General features: G+C 27.9%; 1 protein-coding gene across 1 annotated transcript; it reads right to left on the bottom strand.

Moving 5' to 3' along the window:
- Positions 1-14568: 14568 nt before the first annotated feature.
- On the bottom strand, positions 14569-19538 carry LOC110651431 (MLO-like protein 1). Its single transcript, XM_021806778.2, has 14 exons — positions 18949-19538; positions 18794-18851; positions 18476-18699; positions 17300-17416; positions 17129-17189; positions 16866-16960; positions 16480-16554; positions 16283-16371; positions 15944-15993; positions 15698-15738; positions 15398-15607; positions 15241-15308; positions 15087-15147; positions 14569-14983 (listed from the first exon to the last, which is right to left on the bottom strand). Exons 1-14 carry the CDS (start codon positions 19063-19065, stop codon positions 14750-14752), a joined length of 1500 nt encoding a protein of 499 aa, XP_021662470.2. The 5' UTR covers positions 19066-19538; the 3' UTR covers positions 14569-14749.
- Between the last annotated feature and the right edge of the window lie 319 nt (positions 19539-19857).

The following is a 19857-nucleotide window of genomic DNA, read 5'->3' as shown; positions in this document are numbered from 1 at the left end:
TGAAATTATTAAATTTTTAAAATATAAATTATTGATAAAATAATTTTTTATGTAGATTATAATTAAAATGTATAAAATTAAATGTGTTCGAATATTTTTTAAATAATAATAATTGAGTTTGGGATGAGTTTGAGATGGATTTGAATAATTGTGAATAAATTTTAATCAAATTTGAGATGTATTCGGATAATTGATAATAAATATTAATTAAATTTGAGACGGATTCAGATTTTGAAAATATTAACTAATTCAGGTTTGAATAGGAGGTGATTTTCCTGATGACCTATTTATTGCCATTCTTATGTCCTCTCTCTCCCCCACAATCTGTCTCCCTCACTCTTCCTCTCTCGCCTTCTCTCTCTCTCTTTATTTGTTTATCCCCTCTCAACTAGGTTCAGTAATAAACAGAAAATTAGAAGAGAAGCAAATCAATCTGCCACGCCCAACATCTCTCACACCCAACATCTCTCACCCTTTCCCTCTCTCTTCTCCTTTTCCTCCGTAACCATGCAAATAATATCTTTGTGCAAATTAAACATCCAAACTTTCTTTCCATTTTTGTTATACACCTAAAAACGTGTAAATTACAAAAAAAAAAATAAAACAAAAATATTCACCATTTTCACGTAAGGTTACGTCCATGGCATGTCATCTTTCACTATTAACAATAATAAATTATCAATTACAAGTTCAAACTATACTATCCATAAATCTAATTATACAAAAAAAAAATCATCATAAAAACTACTCATAGTAAATACATTCTCAATTTTCTCTAGATATAACTCAATATATCTACTAATTTAACTACTACTACACTAAGACCATAAAGGGTGTCTTCAACTTCAATGGATAAGAGCCCTTCATTAGTAATTGACAAAGCCTTTCCTATAATGGGCGACAGCCCCACTTTATTAGCTAAAAATTACTCTCTTCAATGAATAAAGCTACTCTCATGGGTCAAACCTCTCTTCACAATTTAAGCCGCTCTCCATTGGTAAAGCCGCTCTCCATGGGTTAAGCCAAATTAACCTTTCCACTATTCTTCTATTTATAGTGTTAATACTCTCACTTCACTCAATTTATGAATAACACTAAAACTAAAATAAGAGTTTCTATTGAAGATTATTTCTCCCACTCAAATTAAGAAAATAGTCTTCCAAATTAACTATGATTTTTTTTGTCATAAATCTAACATTTTCTCAAAAGTATATCTAAATCAATATATTAAACTCATCAAATTCATTCTTTCTCCAATCAATATGCCAGAATAAACAAAAATCAATAAACTCAACTCATTAAACTCGTTCTTTCTCCAAACAATATACCAAAATAAACAGAATCAAAATTTGAAAATGCAAAATCCAACTCAACAAGTTCATTCATTGATGGGATATACAGCACAACACGGTCTAAAAACCACAAGAAAAAAATTTAAATAAAAAAGCTAAAAAAGTGAAAATTTTCATTTCTCAAAGTGAAATTCTTTATGAAATTAATCTCATAGAAAGACACAATAAAAAAAAAAGTTCTTCAAGAATGGGGCTTTTCTCTCAAAGTGAAGTTATCTCTAAAATTAATCTTTCACCTGCTTTATAGATTGGAGTCTAAACTCAAACCTAAATTCAATTTCATCTTTTGCACTTAATCAAGTACCAAAAATCATTGGCATCTTGTTCACCATCCCCATCAGTGTTTATTATGCTGCATATGCTCTTTTCCTTTAGAAGCATTGCATGTGCCGCTGCTTGAATATCCCTAGTAGCTGCTGTTGCTCCTTTAAGATACCATGGCAATTACTCTTTGATCCTTCACTCTTTTGTGTTTTTATTTCAAGGGGTAATGAGTTTGAGGTGTTGAAAGAGATGGGTATGAGATTTGGGTTAATGTTGCTGTGTAAATAGTAGATGTCGAAAAAAGATGGGTATGGGAATTGGGTTGTGCTAGTGAGACTAGGAAGGACTAGGGTCTTTGAGGCTTTCGACGAGGAGGAGCTTGTAAATGGCTGGATTGGGTCGATTCCTAAAGTCTGTGACGGTGTCGAGTAGAGGAGGAAAGGAACCGAAGGTAGAGAGAAAGATAAATGGAGAATATTTTATCTTTCATTGGATGATTGAAATTCTATTGACTTAACGGAAAATTAATTTAAAATTGGACGGATTAACTTAAGTGTAATATGGATTTAAAATGCAGGAATGTAACAATTGGCTTTTAAAAATACATGGACGAAAATGTTAATTATGACATAATTTAAAACCTAAAAAGTAATTTACCCTCTTAGCATTTGGAGGGAGCAATTTCAGTTACTTACACTTACTAGCTTATATATTGATGCAATAATTAAGAGTTTCATAAATATATCTATAATTAAAAAAATATAAATTTACGTTATATGAAATATTTTTAAAATTAACATATAAGAAATTAAATAAAAAAAATTAATAAAAGAATTCATATATTTGACTCGTAAAAATTAATTAATTTTTTTTATTTATTTATATAAATTTAAATATAATTATATTAAAATATTTTTAAATAATTAATTATAAGATAGAGATAGAAAAATATATTAGAATTCATTAAAAAATATTTATATAAATAAAATATTTTTCTATTTTTGTAAATAATATAAATTATGAAAGTATTTTTATAAAATTTTATTTTAATTATATTATAATAAAAATTTAATAAAAAAATTTAAATATAAGTAGTACTAAAAATTTTAGATTTATATAAATTTTAAAATTATATAAATAATTAAATTTTAAATCGTAAAAATTTTAAATTTATAAAAATTATAAAATTAAATTAAATAATAAAAAAATATAATTATGAATATTACAAATAATAAAATGCAATTTATATAAAACCAATATTTTTTTTTACATATTTATATATTATATAAATTATGAAAGGTCCAGCGATATTTAGCCCCTTTTGAAACTCTTGTTAAGAGTTGAAGTTAAAAGAACTGTTTCCAAAAAGCAACATTTAAAAAAAAATATTTAGTTATTTTAAAATTTTTATAATTAAAATATATTAAAATTAATTTTAAACTAATTTTAATATATTTAATTAATATATGTAAAAGTTGCTTTTTAATAATAATAATAATAATAATAATAATAATAATATCATCAATTATATTCACAAATTATCAAGTTGAAAAGAATTTTGTTACTACTAAGTGGTCTGACTCATGTAATAAAAACACAAAATAAAAACAGAATTTAGAGAAAATTTTCAATTATTTAAAAGTTTTAATTTTAAAAATTAAATATTTTTATTTTCAAATCTACTTTAATCAAATTACTTATAACCAATCTAATTTTCTATGTCAATTTTTGTTTTTTACTAAATGCAATGAGAAAAATAATTAAGAAGAATAATTTCTATTTATGCATTTATATAAAATAATTAATTTTTTTTATCAGGCACTAATGATACAGATTGGAATTGTAACAGGTAATATTTTTGCGCGTATTTGATACAATTAAATTCTAATCAGAGTTTAGAAAATATATAATTGAGTTTGGGACGAATTTAAATTTAAAAAATAATATCTTTGATGTGTTTGAATTTTATATATTGAATATTTATTATTGAATTTATTTATATAAATATTTAATTAAATATAAAATATATATTTTTATAATAATATTTATATTTTTATATATTTAATTTTAAATAAAATAAAATTTAAATATTTTATAAAATTATTAAATTTTTAAAATATAAATTATTAATGAAAATAATGTGTGGTTAATTTTTATAATCATAAAAATTTTATTAATATTATAATTGTTTTATTAATTAGTATTCATTTTTATTCTTAAACATCTATAAATTTCTTTTTAGTGTTTCATAAATTATTTAGTATTTCATTTAATTATAAAAATTATTAAACTATATACCTTAAAATTAATAAAAAAAATATCTCTCTCGTCTATTCATCGTATTATTAATCCCAAGTAAACGTTGCTGTGTTGAATTTAAAAGTACCTCCCTCACATTTTCATCATATTGAATAATTTTATTTATATATATACAAATATTAAATTTAATTATTTAATTAGAAATTAAAATTGTAATATTCATTTAATTAATTTTATAAATAATATATATATATAATATATTATTAAAGTTAATCTTTTTTTTTGCCAGCTTAACTTGTATTATATTTGGATTAATATAAAAGAAGATTATTTATAAAATTGAAAAATATTATAAAAAATAGGTTTTTAAAACCATTATATATAATTAAGAATATATTATCACAAATTTAAATTAACAAAAGGGTGAATAAATCAATTAAATAAAAATTTATAAATTTATGAATGAGTAGAAGATAGAATAAAATTTATTATGAAAAATTTTATAATTATACATTTTATAAATGTGTAAATTTAATATTTATTTATTTTATACTTTATAATTAAAAATGCAATTGTATAATTCTATAAGATATATAGTAAATATAGTAATTTTTTTTATGCAATAGGAATGATATTTTATCAATTAGAAATAATTTACAAAAGTGATCTACAAATCGTATAAATAAAATTAATTATTTATATAAAAAATAATAAAAAAATTTAAAAAATATGATAATATTAATAAATAATATAGGTCGGTCAATAGATGAGTTACACTCCATTCTTTAATTCTACTTTTTTTTATGGCCTCTTAAATAATTTCAAAATTTAAATCTATCATTGAAAGAATAATTTGCTTCTTAAATAGTACTCTTCTCTAAATAAAAGTAAAATAATTCACTAATAAAAGCACACAAAAAGATTAAAAATAACAATGTGATAGGTAAAGGGTGAGAATTGCTTCCTTTGTCTCGCTCCATAAGAGTTCGGAGTTAGAACAGAGGCTTTCTCACTGATGAGCATGGCAGGTGAGTTCCTGCAAGAAATTTTCTTTTTTTTTTTATTTTAATTTATTATTATATAATAAAATTTTTTATTAAAAAATTATAAGTCAAGAAATATAAGTCTTAATAAAATTTTAATAATATATTTATATTTATATTTTTTTAAAATATTATAATATTTAAATACATTAATATATAAAAATAAATTAAAAAAACTAATAAAATATTTTACTTTCTACTTAAAAAAATATTTTACTTTGAGCAAACAGTTTATACAGTAATATCTTTACCTATTTAATTTTAACTTGAATTTATTTTTTTTTAAATCACTTGAATTTAATTTTGATACAAAATTTAAGAATCAAATTGAGATTTGAAAAAAAAAAAAAGACAATTATTATGAGCACGTCGCACCTAGGTTCCTGAAGTATAAAAAAAATAAATTAATACGAATATTTGATTTTTTTTAAACTATTACTATATATAACTAATTTTCAAATATGTTATATTTAAATATATTTCTTTAATAAAAGTATTTATAAAATAAAGACTTTATAAAATTATCGATATTTCTATTTGAATAATTATAAATTATATTCTAATTATATTAAATAATTAATTATTTAATTTATATGGACATTCATATTATATTGAATAATTATCATATGTAAATTACTCAATTTTATGAATACTTTTATAAAAATTATTTAATTTTAATTTTTTTTATAAAACTTACTGAATTTAAATTTGATTTCTTAAAAATTATTGTAATTATAAATTAAAATTTTTTAAATTAATATGCTAATTTATTAGTTATTTGATAAATAAAATTTCCTAATTAGTAATTATTGGTAGAGAAAAAATAGAGCAAAAAGAGGAATTTGATGGTAAGGGAGGCAGCAGATATATTTTATAAAACTCATTTTATTTTTTTTTAGAAACTAATAAAATAGAATAATTTTATTTATAAAATAATTGACAGGTCAACAAATTAACTTAAAAACCTTTAATTTCTGATAATTCAATGAGTTTTATAAAAATAAATAAAATAAAATTCTATGATTTTTATAAGAATACTCATAAAGTTTAGAAATCACAGGTAATATTTACCCAATTATATTTAAATTAAATTCAGCTTACCTATATATGTGGTAGATTTTAAATACAATTGTATTTCACCAATGTAAAAATTTAAATATGATAAATGTCAAATGGGTTAAAACTTTCATATCCAACGGTTAATTAATTTAAATTAAAAACTAAATAATATATTTATAAATATTAATTTAAAATATGATTTTTAATAGAATTTAAAAGAATGCATCTTTTTATTTTTATTTTTTCTCAAAACAATATAAACTTACTAATATTAAGGATGTTGAATTTTTTTTATTAAGTTAATTGTTTTAGTAAAATTCAATAACAAGAAGAAAATAGAAATCTATTTCTACCATAACTATATCTTAACTTAATAAATAATATAAATATACTATAAAATAAAAATTATTACTATAAGAGAAAAATATTAATAGAAATTATTAAGACTTTGAATTTTAATAAATGTTTATATTTATTAAGTAAAGAGTCCAAATCTTAAAGAAAATAGGAATTACGATTATAGTTTTTCCTTTTTATATTACAAAATTATTTTATAATATTATATTAAAAATTTTAATTTAATATATATATATATATATTTTATATAATTTTTTTAATTTTATTTATTCAAGTGACATTTTCATTGCTAAAATAAAATAAATATTTTGAATAATTTAAGTATGTATCCATAAGGAAATACACGTGCTATAATGATTCACATATTTTTCTAAACCATAATTTGGGTATAATTGAATTAAAATTACATTTTTTTGCACTAAAAAATTTGTGTTTTTCAACTCATTTATTTTCATCATATTCATATATTAATTTCTATCTTTTTAATTATAATATTTTTTATTATTCATTTTATAAAAAAGAAATCTATAAAAAGAATTTTATAACTAAGGGTAAATGTGTAATGGGTGATTTTCTTTGGATTCTATAAACATTAAAAAACAAATAAAGGAAACTAAGTTTATCTAAATGTAAATGGAAACTCTCTCTTCTCTCCCTACTCTTTTATTTTATTGCATTTTTTTAATATATTTTATATTGTGTTTTTTTCAATAATTTTTAGATATGTATTCTTTTAAAATTGATCTATTTTATTCAAATATATTATTATTAATAGATGTAACACCCCTAATTTTTAAATTTATTATTTTTAGGTAAATATTGATATTTTATTTTAATTAAATTTTGGGAAATTAATTGAGATTTTTCGGGTTTTAGAAATCAGGTTCGATTTTTCGAAATTATAAAACTTTGATGATTTTTAAAAATTAATTTAAAGACCACGTGGCAAAACTAAAAATATATTTGGAGTCTACGAAATTTTCTGAGTTTTTTAAAATTTTTTTGAAATTTTTGGGCATCGTTTTCGATCTCAAGGTAGAGTAAAAGTTCAAAATTTTGTATCATGAATCGAACCGACCGAATCTAACAGGACCGAATCGGACCGATCTAATCAGACCGGCCCTTTTCTTTTTCTTCCTTCTTCTCCCTCGCGCGCCCGACCTCCCCTCCTTCCCTTCCCATTTTCTCTCTCCTCCCTCACCCCCAGGCCGCGCCGCCTCTTCCCAGCCACCCCACCTCGCCACTGTCGGACGACGCTCCAGGCGGTCGGAAAACGCCTGCGAAGACCACCTGACGAGCGTGTGCTGTTTCGACTTCCCGGTCGAAATCCGGCCGATCCGGCCACCGATTGGGCAGAGTCTTGTGTCAAACAACATCTACACCTCGAGAGCTTTCCATAGACACCAAGAACATCAAAATCCATCAAGCGGTTTGTCCAATTTTTGTCCGGGAAGTTTTAGCCCATTTTGATTTTCGGGCTAGATTTCTCACAAACCGTGAACCCCACAAGAAAACCGAGAGTGCCAGAGCGCTCCACTCGTCGAGAGCTTATTGGAAATATAAATTTCAAAATTTTTCGACATCGTTTTTCGGTGGGTCCCACAGAATTTCGTAGTATTTTTCCGAGCATTAAATGAGCTTAGAAAATTTTGTAAAAATTTTATATTAACCCCCGTGTTGTGGGCTTCGTGTAGGTACCTTCAGTTCGCGGAAATTCGACAGTTGTCCGGGTCTGTGAATTTCCAGCTAGATAGACCGGCTACCGAAAAAGTCTTGGAATTGGATCAGGATTTTGACTACCCTACCATTGTCAGACACCCCGAGTGCGTTCTCGAGATCGGAATTGGCATAGGTAAACCCAAACCTTACTTTTTCGTAATTTTCTAGTGCTTAAATTGGATTAAAAATCTATAAAATATTCGTGATAGCTCAAAAAATTATGATTCTTTTTGCATTAGCCTAATAATATTGCTAAAGACCGCGAGGTAAAGTTTTAGAATTTTTAGAGTTTATTTGGGTAGCTTTTGCAAAAAGGGTCAATTATAAGAACTAAACTGTAAATTTACATATTGTGATTAATGACTATTTGGATGGGCCCAGGAGGGGCTGTGTGATATGATTGAGTTGTGAGTGTATGATTTGTGAATATAGAAGTGCGTTTTGAGTCCTTTTGCAGGTTGGATAGGTCCTAGGTATAGGGGAGACTCTGCCGGATTTTCGGCACGACTTATGACGCATTTGGTCTTTTCTTGGTTTGTATTGAGTCAATTGTATTAAATAATTATAATAAAATTGTCAGGTGAGCCAGGACAGCCTTCTTCCTCCACCCAGCCGCCACAGTGACTGCTGTCAACTTTGTGAGTAAAATATTAATTTTAATTGTAATTTCGATATTATTATATGTTCAAGCATGTCCATGCATCACTTATATGTAAATATCTATGTAGTTAAACTCTAGGCACGTTTTATGTTGCATTCACAACTGTTAAAGTGCCATGAATGTTGTTGTAGTAATTTGGAGCAGTGTGCGTACGTTGGCGTGCATGTGGTATAGTGTTGGCTATGGATAGGATGAGTAGACACGGCTTGAGATCTTCGCTGGGACCCGGTCCTTCTGGGTAGACACGGCTTGAGTTCTTCACTAGGACCCTGATTTGGTTTATTAAGCGAAAGTCCGGCTTGAATTCTTCGCTGGCACAGGTTGGATTTAAGAGAGCTGTATAAGGGATCAGTTCCCATATATTTATGATTTGACATTACCTAATTAGTAATTACTGGTAGAGAAAAATAGAGCAAAAAGAGGAATTTGACGGTAAGGGAGGTAGCTAGATATATTTTATAAAACTCATTTTATTTTTTTTTAGAAACTAATAAAATAGAATAATTTTATTTATAAAATAATTGACAGGTCAACAAATTAACTTAAAAATCTTTAATTTCTGATCAATTCAATGAGTTTTATAAAAATAAATAAAATAAAATTCTATGATTTTTATAAGAATACTCATAAAGTTTAGAAATCATATGTAATATTTACCCTATTATATTTAAATTAAATTCAGCCTACCTATATATGTGGTAGATTTTTAAATACAATTGTATTTCACCAATGTAAAAATTTAAATATGATAAATGTCAAATGGGTTAAAACTTTCATATCCAACGGTTAATTAATTTAAATTAAAAACTAAATAATATATTTATAAATATTAGTTTAAAATATGATTTTTAATAGAATTTAAAAGAATGCATCTTTTTATTTTTTTTCTCAAAAAAAAATAAACTTACTAATATTAAGGATGTTGAATTTTTTTTTATTAAGTTAATTGTTTTAGTAAAATTCAATAACAAGAAGAAAATAGAAATCTATTTCTACCATAACTATATCTTAACTTAATAAATAATATAAATATACTTTAAAATAAAAATTATTACTATAAGAGAAAAATATTAATAGAAATTATTAAGACTTTAAATTTTAATAAATGTTTATATTTATTAAGTAAAAGAGTCCAAATCTTAAAGAAAATAGGAATTACGGCAATAGTTTTTCCTTTTTATATTACAAAATTATTTTATAATATTATATTAAAAATTTTAATTTAATATATATATAATGTCACATATTTTATATAATTTTTTTAATTTTATTTATTCAAGTGATATTTTCATTGCTAAAATAAAATAAATATTTTGAATAATTTAAGTATATCCATAAGGAAATACACGTGCTATAATGATTCACATATTTTTCTAAACCATAATTTGGGTATAATTGAATTAAAATTACATTTTTTTGCACAAAAAAATTTGTATTTTTCAACTCATTTATTTTCATAATATTTATATATTAATTTCTATCTTTTTAATTATAATATTTTTTATTATTCATTTTATATAAAAGAAATCTATAAAAAGAATTTTATAACTAAGGGTAAATGTGTAATGGGTGATTTTCTATGGATTCTATAAATATTAAAAAACAAATAAAGGAAACTAAGTTTATCTAAATGTAAATGGAAACTCTCTCTTCTCTCCCTCCTCTTTTATTTTATTGCATTTTTTTAATATATTTTATATTGTGTTTTTTTCAATAATTTTTAGATATGTATTCTTTTAAAATTGATCTATTTTATTCAAATATATTATTATTGATAGATGTAACACCCCTAATTTTTAAATTTATTATTTTTAGGTAAATATTGATATTTTATTTTAATTAAATTTTGAGAAATTAATTGAGATTTTTCGAGTTTTAGAAATCAGGTTCGATTTTTCGAAATTATAAAACTTTGATGATTTTTAAAAATTAATTTAAAGACCACGTGGCAAAACTAAAAATATATTTAGAGTCTACGAAATTTTCTGAGTTTTTTAGAATTTTTTCGAAATTTTTGGGCATCGTTTTCGATCCCAAGGCAGAGTAAAAGTTCAAAATTTTGTATCCTGAATCGAACCGACCGAATCGAACAGGACCGAATCGGACCGATCTAATCGGACCAGCTCTTTTCTTTTTCTTCCTTCTTCTCCCTCGCGCGCCCGACCTCCCCTCCTTCCCTTCCCATTTTCTCTCTCCTCCCTCACCCCCAAGCCGCGCCGCTGCCTCCCAGCCACCCCACCTCGCCGGCACGCCGCCCCACCACCTCCCCACTGCCGGCCGACACTCCAGGCGGTCGGAAAACGCCCGCGAAGACCACCTGACGAGCGCGTGCTGTTTCGACTTCCCGGTAGAAATCCGGCCGATCCGGCCACCGACTGGGCAGAGTCTTGTGTCAAACAACATCTACACCTCGAGAGCTTTCCATAGACACCAAGAACACCAAAATCCATCAAGCGGTTTGTCCAATTTTTGTCCGGAAAGTTTTAGCCCATTTTGATTTTCGGGCTAGATTTCTCACAAACCGTGAACCTCACAAGAAAACCGAGAGTGCCAGAGCGCTCCACTCGTCGAGAGCTTATCGGAAATATAAATTTTAAAATTTTTCGACATCGTTTTTCGGTGGGTCCCACAGAATTTCGTAGTGTTTTTCCGAGCATTAAATGAGCTTAGAAAATTTTATAAAAATTTTATATTAACCCCCGTGTTGTGGGCTTCGTGTAGGTACCTTCAGTTCGCGGAAATTCCACAGTTGTCCGGGTCTGTGAATTTCCGGTCAGATAGACCGGCTACTGAAAAAGTCTTGGAATTGGATCAGGATTTTGACTACCCTACCATTGTCAGATACCCCGAGTGCGTTCTCGAGATCGGAATTGGCATAGGTAAACCCAAACCTTACTTTTTCGTAATTTTCTAGTACTTAAATGGGATTAAAAATCTATAAAATATTCGTGATAGCTCAAAAAATTATGATTCTTTTTGTATTAGCCTAATAATATTGCTAAAGACCGCGAGGTACAGTTTTAGAATTTTTAGAGTTTATTTGGGTAGCTTTTACAAAAAGGGTCAATTATAAGAACTAAACTGTAAATTTACATATTGTGATTAATGACTATTTGGATGGACCCAGGAGGGGCTGTGTGATATGATTGAGTTGTGAGTGTATGATTTGTGAATATAGAAGTGCGTTTTGAGTCCTTTTGCAGGTTGGATAGGTCCTAGGTATAGGGGAGACTCTGCCGGATTTTCGGCACGACTTAGGACGCATTTGGTCTTTTCTTGGTTTGTATTGAGTCAATTGTATTAAATAATTATAATAAAATTGTCAGGTGAGCCGGGACAGCCTTCTTCCTCCACCCAGCCGCCACAGTGACTGCTGTCAACTTTGTGAGTAAAATATTAATTTTAATTGTAATTTCGATATTATTATATGTTCAAGCATGTCCATGCATCACTTATATGTAAATATCTATGTAGTTAAACTCTAGGCACATTTTATGTTGCATTCACAACTGTTAAAGTGTCATGGATGTTGTTGTAGTAATTTGGAGCAGTGTGCGTGCGTTGGCGTGCATGTGGTATAGTGTTGGCTATGGACAGGATGAGTAGACACGGCTTGAGATTTTCGCTGGGACTCGGTCCTTCTGGGTAGACACGGCTTGAGTTCTTCACTAGGACCCTGATTTGGTTTATTAAGCGAAAGTCCGGCTTGAATTCTTCGCTGGCACAGGTTGGATTTAAGAGAGCTGTATAGGGGATCAGCTCCCATATATTTATGATTTGACATTACCTAATTAGTAATTACTGTTAGAGAAAAAATAGAGCAAAAAGAGGAATTTGACGGTAAGGGAGGTAGCTAGATATATTTTATAAAACTAATTTTATTTTTTTAAAAAATTAATAAAATAGAATAATTTTATTTATAAAATAGTTGACAGGTCAATAAATTAACTTGAAAACATTTAATTTTTGATCCATTCAATAAGTTTTATGAAAAAAAAAATAAAATTCTATGATTTTTATAAGAATACTCATAAAGTTTAGAAATCACATGTAATATTTACCCTATTATATTTAAATTAAATTCAGCGTACCTATATATGTGGTAGATTTTAAATACAATTGTATTTCACCAATGTAAAAATTTAAATATGATAAATGTCAAATGGGTTAAAACTTTCATATCCAACGGTTAATTAATTTAAATTAAAAACTAAATAATATATTTATAAATATTAATTTAAAATATGATTTTTAATAGAATTTAAAAGAATGCATCTCTTTATTTTTTTTCTCAAAAAAATATAAACTTACTAATATTAAGGATGTTGAATTTTTTTTATTAAGTTAATTGTTTTAGTAAAATTCAATAACAAGAAGAAAATAGAAATCTATTTCTACCATAACTATATCTTAACTTAATAAATAATATAAATATACTTTAAAATAAAAATTATTTCTATAAGAGAAAAATATTAATAGAAATTATTAAGACTTTAAATTTTAATAAATGTTTATATTTATTAAGTAAAGAGTCCAAATCTTAAAGAAAATAGGAATTACGATAATAGTTTTTCCTTTTTATATTACAAAATTATTTTATAATATTATATTAAAAATTTTAATTTAATATATATATATAATGTCACATATTTTATATAATTTTTTTAATTTTATTTATTCAAGTGATATTTTCATTGCTAAAATAAAATAAATATTTTGAATAATTTAAGTATGTATCCATAAGGAAATACACGTGCTATAATGATTCACTTATTTTTCTAAAACATAATTTGGGTATAATTGAATTAAAATTACATTTTTTTGCACAAAAAATTTGTGTTTTTTAACTCATTTATTTTCATAATATTCATATATTAATTTCTATCTTTTTAATTATAATATTTTTTATTATTCATTTTATAAAAAAGAAATCTATAAAAAGAATTTTATAACTAAGGGTAAATGTGTAATGGGTGATTTTCTATGGATTCTATAAATATTAAAAAACAAATAAAGGAAACTAAGTTTATCTAAATGTAAATGGAAACTCTCTTCTCTCCCTCCTCTTTTATTTTATTGCATTTTTTTAATATATTTTATATTGTGTTTTTTTTTCAATAATTTTTAGATATGTATTCTTTTAAAATTGATCTATTTTATTCAAATATATTATTATTGATATATCTTTAGTTTTTTCTTACTCTTTTATAAGGATTTGTTATCTACAAATGATTTGTTGTTTCCTCGTTTGTAGGATATATTATCTTTCTATATCATAAATGATGAAGTATAAATTTATAGCTTGGTCCCAACTTAAATTATTTTTGGTAATAATTTTTAAGGTAGCGTTTAGTATTTTAACCATTATCAAAACAAACATAGTTTGAGGTTAAGAGAACGTTTTGACCATAGTAATAAGATGATACCACTATTTTTACACATTTAATAGCTAATCCAACAACTATTTTTATCCGAATACTTCTGCTTTAAATCACTATATAAACAGTTAATTCTAATGGTTAATAATTAGTAAAACAGCTGACTGGTACTAAAACAGCTCATAGTAGCCATCTTGATTCCCAACTTCACATATATGAGTCCTATTTAGAGTTTTGGGATCTGCAACATAAAGGACAATCCATCAAAGGTCCACCAAGGGGGCCTCCAGTGAAGGCCCTTTGACATGAGTTGGAGAGGAAGATTATTTTTCTGATAATGAGAGAGAGAGAGAGAGAAAGAGAGAGAGAGAGAGAGAGGATGTTAGTTTCTTCTAGTAACTCTGAAAAATGAAAGGATGATACACTTCCCGTGATATTTAAACGTGGTAGTGAGGTTTGAAGAAAAGATAGCAATATCCAATCCCATCTAAATGCATCAATTTTATAACAGAGCAATCTTGAAATATAATACAGTTATTAAACCAAAAGGGTATAAAATCATAGTAACTTGGACTCAGAATTGGCACACAAAGCAATTCTGGAATATTAGCTCTCTTAACTTATATTATAGAAGGATAATGCTGTTCATTAGGCCTATCAGGGGTAGTTTTCTTGCGAAATCTCTCCTGCTTTTCTCTCTTCAGTTGTAGATCTCTCTGAACCTATTTTTGTTAACAGGACTGCCCCAGGGGAATCCTCCTTGTGACCAACTTGGCTAGAGCCATTAGCAGCCTTTCTAAGAACTGTCTTCTTTTTGGCCTGCTTAGCCCAACCAACAAGACCCTCTTGAATATGTTCATCAAATATTGCTTTCTTGAATGAACTTCCCATCTGCATTGTAACACAAATAAAATTGTAGCTTCTTTGTCAACCTGAATCATTCTTACAAGGATCACAGACCGAAGCCAGAAGCTTTGGTGAGAGTCCGACTTACCTGTGTGACAATTGCATACAGTGGTAAGGTACTATAGCTGCAGACGAACTGGATGAAAGCCCTGAAATGTGGCATTGGCAGTCAAATACAACATATAAGATTTATTCCAATGATATGTAAATTTTGTATAAAACAAAATCAATTTTGCCTTTACCCTATGATGAGTCTTGGAATGATGTAACCAACTTCTCCCATTATACAGGAGTCAAAACCATATTGCACCTGAAACAGATTTTCAGGAGTTGCGTAAAGTTAGTAAGCAGACATATACTATCAAATGTTGTCTGAAAATGTGGTGCTGAATCCCTTACCCATATCCAGAAGAAAAATGCAAGTTCAAAAGAATTTTGGAATAGGATGATGTGGATCAAAATGAGAACAATCCGAGGTCTGTGGAACCAGAAGTGATCATCAGAAGGTTGAACAACCAAGTCCCCCTCAACTGCTACATGTTTCTCAGCAACCTCATGGGCTAATTGGATAATTATATGCTCCAACTTAGTACCCACTGCTAGTAGAAGCTGCAAAAAGGAAAATCATCATCTTATTACTAAATAAATTCCATGTAGACTTGTTCTACCGTAGCAGCAGTATACAATTGATCAACTTACAATGAAGGGGATGAATGCGATCCAGAAATAAGCATGCCAACCTACATAGCAAAATTAGATTTAAAGCATCCTTATTAACTAATGATCTTCACAGAGCAAAATAGCACAGACAAGACATTGTTGGGGGACTGAAAATGTACTGCACTATGAACAATTTTAAAATAAAAGGTTTTGGCTTGGCCAAAAAAGGAGCAAGGAGCAAATGATGCTGTAGTAATCAATAAACTAATTTATGTAGCAGCTTACCAGCAACATTCAGCAGCAAGAAAACAACCACAAATATCCAAAGATACCAACTGCAGCCAATGAGATCAAATCTTAGCATTTTTCATTTACAAAGAAGAATAACAGCAGAAAGTAAGTAGCTTTCCAATAAATAAAACAATAATGTCTGCATTAACGAATGGAAACATTCGAAAATTTCAGTTCAAAATACTGCAGAACATGTTATCTATATAAAAAAAAAAATGTACACAACCTGCTTAAATTTGATATATTGGTTTAATAAACTTTAAATACCTAGGAATGTTAAAATTTAAATTAGAAACAAATGAGACTGTGGTCAGCATATTGAATGTAACAAACCTTATTCCAACAACTTTCTTGAAGTCAGCTTCAAGAGCACGCATCATGTACTTGTGAAAATTAAATTTTGGGTTTCCCCTGCAATGAGTCTATAGAAGGAATAATCAAAGGTGAAAAGGGAAAAGAAAATGAAATTTATGGCTTATGATTCAAAGGATTTTAAGAAGCCTGCACAAATACCGTTGCAGATAACTTACCATAATGAAGCCCAGTCGCAATGTGATATAATCAGATTTATTTATAGACCCATAAAACTGCTTGAAGAATGAATGCTGAGAAACAAAAGAAAAGCCATAAAAATTGAGAAAATAAAGATGAACTCCTCAGTAAAAATTATTAATATCTGTTACAGAAAAGAAGGGTTATATATTTTTAACCATTTGGAAGGGAAGGTTCAAGGGTGATGTGGAATGCTACAAGTGAAGCACTTGGATAGTGGTTTACAATTCTGGCAGGAAATATAGGAGATTGTGAATGCATTATTTATATACTTTTTGTTGAAGGTCTTTTTGCTTTTAATCAGTGTTAATTTCACTAAGCAGCTTATCCAATTTGTTCAAACTTAGGAAAAATCTTGACTTACCACCCAACCCATCAAGTAGAAGTTTTTTCCAATACCCCGAAACCGGTTCTTGATAAAATCGTGATCATGAACATGTGTAACCTTTGAGCTTTTTGCTGCATACATGATACTTGCATAAGCAAACAAATCAACAGAAAAAAGAAACCAACTACTTGAGAAAGTATAGGAATAGCTTCCTTTTCAGTGTAAGTTGTCAGTCAAAGCAGAAAATGCTCAGGAACCAGCATAAATATTTGTAAAGTTCAACTGCTAATAAGCATTACCTTCTTCAATGTCATACTCCTTATTTGAGACAGAATCTTCCCAGTGCTTCCACTGTCTTATCTACGATATTGAAACAATGTTTCAGAAGAAGAAAGATTGACAGAAACTTTAGATGATATGGATTAATTAAATTATCTAACCAAAAGCAGCAAAAAGATGTAGGAATTTACCTTTGCACTTCCGAAAAGTATGGTTAGGGCACAGAAAACCACATGCACACAAGCTAGAACAAAGATAAATATATGAAGATGATGCAATGCAGTTGTAGATAAAATTGGAACCTTTCCCTGAAAAGTGATAAGCCAAAGAGAAAACTGTTAGATTATTATTATTAAATGCATGTTCAACATTTGATAATGAAGAAAAGCTTAATCAATTACATATGTAATTGGTAATTCTTGAGGTAATCCTAGATGAACAACTTGGTAATTCAATCAAATCTCTTTTCTAATGCATCTAAAATTTCAATTGGCAGGTACTTCTTCATACAACAACTACAACTAAATCGTAATCCCAAACCAGATGGGGTCGGCTACATGGACTCTTTTTTCGCTGTTCAGCTCTGCTAGACTAGGTACATCCTCTACGTGATTTTGAAAAATTAAGCTAAGAAAATTTTGCAGAGGAATTATATCAGTTACTGATAGTATTTAAATTTTTTAGTAGAAAGACTGCAGAAGATTGAAGTCTCCCTCCAAGACATAAGCATAGAGGTTCAAACTCTAGAACAGCACCATCTAACACAGTTCATTAAAGTTTCCAATTACTTTAAATAATGATGTCCTGGAACGTAGGTTTCGGCTTCTTTTTAGGGAGTTGACACAAATAAACAGAAAGTTTTAGCAAATACCCACACACCAAAATTTCTAGTTTTGTCTCTATAATTTGGTATGAAATCCAAAGCATGTGTAGTGCAAGACAAATTCAATCTAAGCATGTGAAGTTGTGGTCTGAACGTCTTAAAGATGCATTATTTTATTAAAAAAAAAAAAATCCCCTAACACATCTGTAGGTGTTTTATTAATCCACATTCAATACCTAGCAGAGCCTGTCAAGACATGGAAGCCATTCTATTTTTATATTCTCATAAATAGATTAAGTCTAGTTTTGGTGCGCATCCATGATCTTGATCAACAACTCTACCAAAATTAAAGTCCTCATTGCACACCACTAATGAAGCTTCTGTGGTCCCTCCGTTGGCCCCATTTTCATTGATTTTTGGGATTTCTGCATTCTCATACAATCGAATACTCTAATCAAATAGCTTTTGCCGCAGATTTGGAGTAATCAAATAGCTTTAACCCCCTTATGTCCCCTAGATGAATAAAGAAACATTAATTAATTACCTTGCTGCAGGAAGAGGCGGAGTCAGAGGACTCAGCTAGAAGGCGACGAGCAGACCCACCAGGGAAGAAAGAGAAGAAGGCCTGAAAATGGGCAGTACCAGTGGCGTCTGATTTGTTCTTGCAAGGTAGCCATTTATTAGCCAACTTCTCTGATATGCAGATTGAGGTAATCCTACCTTGGAACACAGTCAATAGCAGCGATATGAACCCCAAAAGCATTAATTCTGCATCATCATCAAATCAAAGAGTCAAACAGAAACTTAGAAATATATAATAATCATTAAATACAATACAAAACATGGGTAGAAATCCAAATACCTTCTTTGATCTTCTGCAAGGCTTCGAAGAGGGGTTTCTGGTTTTTTTTCTTCAACAACTGCAAATTAAAGTATTAAACCCATCAATCAAATGCCATTGTTCAGCACACAAACAATAACTTAAAATTATTAGAATTAAAAAAAAAATCTATATACCTTGCCAAGATAGTGAAGGAACCTTTCAACAGCAAGAGATATGACCACAAAAACAGTGCAAACAACAGCGACCACCCATGTAGGAGTATACTCCAAGGTTGTTCCTCCTTCCGCCATCTCTATCCGAAACTAATCTCTCTTTCCTTAATTTCTTCTACACTTGTCTTGGCTATAGATTCGGTATATGTATATATGTATAAATAATGAAGATGACGAAAGAGAAGAAAGACCATGCAAAATGTTGTCTTGGTCGTCTTAAAGATGCATTATTTTATTACAGTGGCTGGCGGTGCTACTGTTTATGATGAGATGTTAACGGAAGATGTTGGTGTCTCTGTTGACCTGATCATCTCTCTTCCTCACCTCTCATGGTCCTGTGTCTTCAGGGCACTTATTTATGAACACAGGTGAAGCCCTCTAACAGAGCATGGAGAGAGAGAGAGAGAGAGATTTTATTAATTAATGCAATCATTCAAACCGCGTTTTTAATTATTTCTGAATTGGTTGTAACATTGTTATTCATCGGACTTTACAAGATTTCTTTCTAATTTTTTTTTTCTTTTCTGAAAAAATTTGTAATAAAAATTCATTGAATGTAATAATTTTAATAGGGAGTATGTCTCTTCTATATACACACCCTGGATTAAAAAAAAATAATGGTTATAATAGATCATTAGAAGTTAAATGTTAACTATTAATCATAAATAATAATTAAATAATTAAAAATTTTAATTTTAGAGCATGTTTTGTAAAAAAATAAATACAAAGAAAGTAAAATTTTTATAAGGAGTACATATTTTTTTATAAAAAAATAAGTGATTTATTTATTTTTGATATTTTAATAAAAAATTGTTATATTTTTATTTTTATATCCATGTTAATTATTATATATGCTAAATTATTGACTCT

This window comes from Hevea brasiliensis, chromosome 2 (genome assembly GCF_030052815.1).
Source record: "Hevea brasiliensis isolate MT/VB/25A 57/8 chromosome 2, ASM3005281v1, whole genome shotgun sequence".
Lineage (NCBI taxonomy): Eukaryota > Viridiplantae > Streptophyta > Magnoliopsida > Malpighiales > Euphorbiaceae > Hevea > Hevea brasiliensis.
This window is presented reverse-complemented; position numbering and strand designations above follow the sequence as displayed.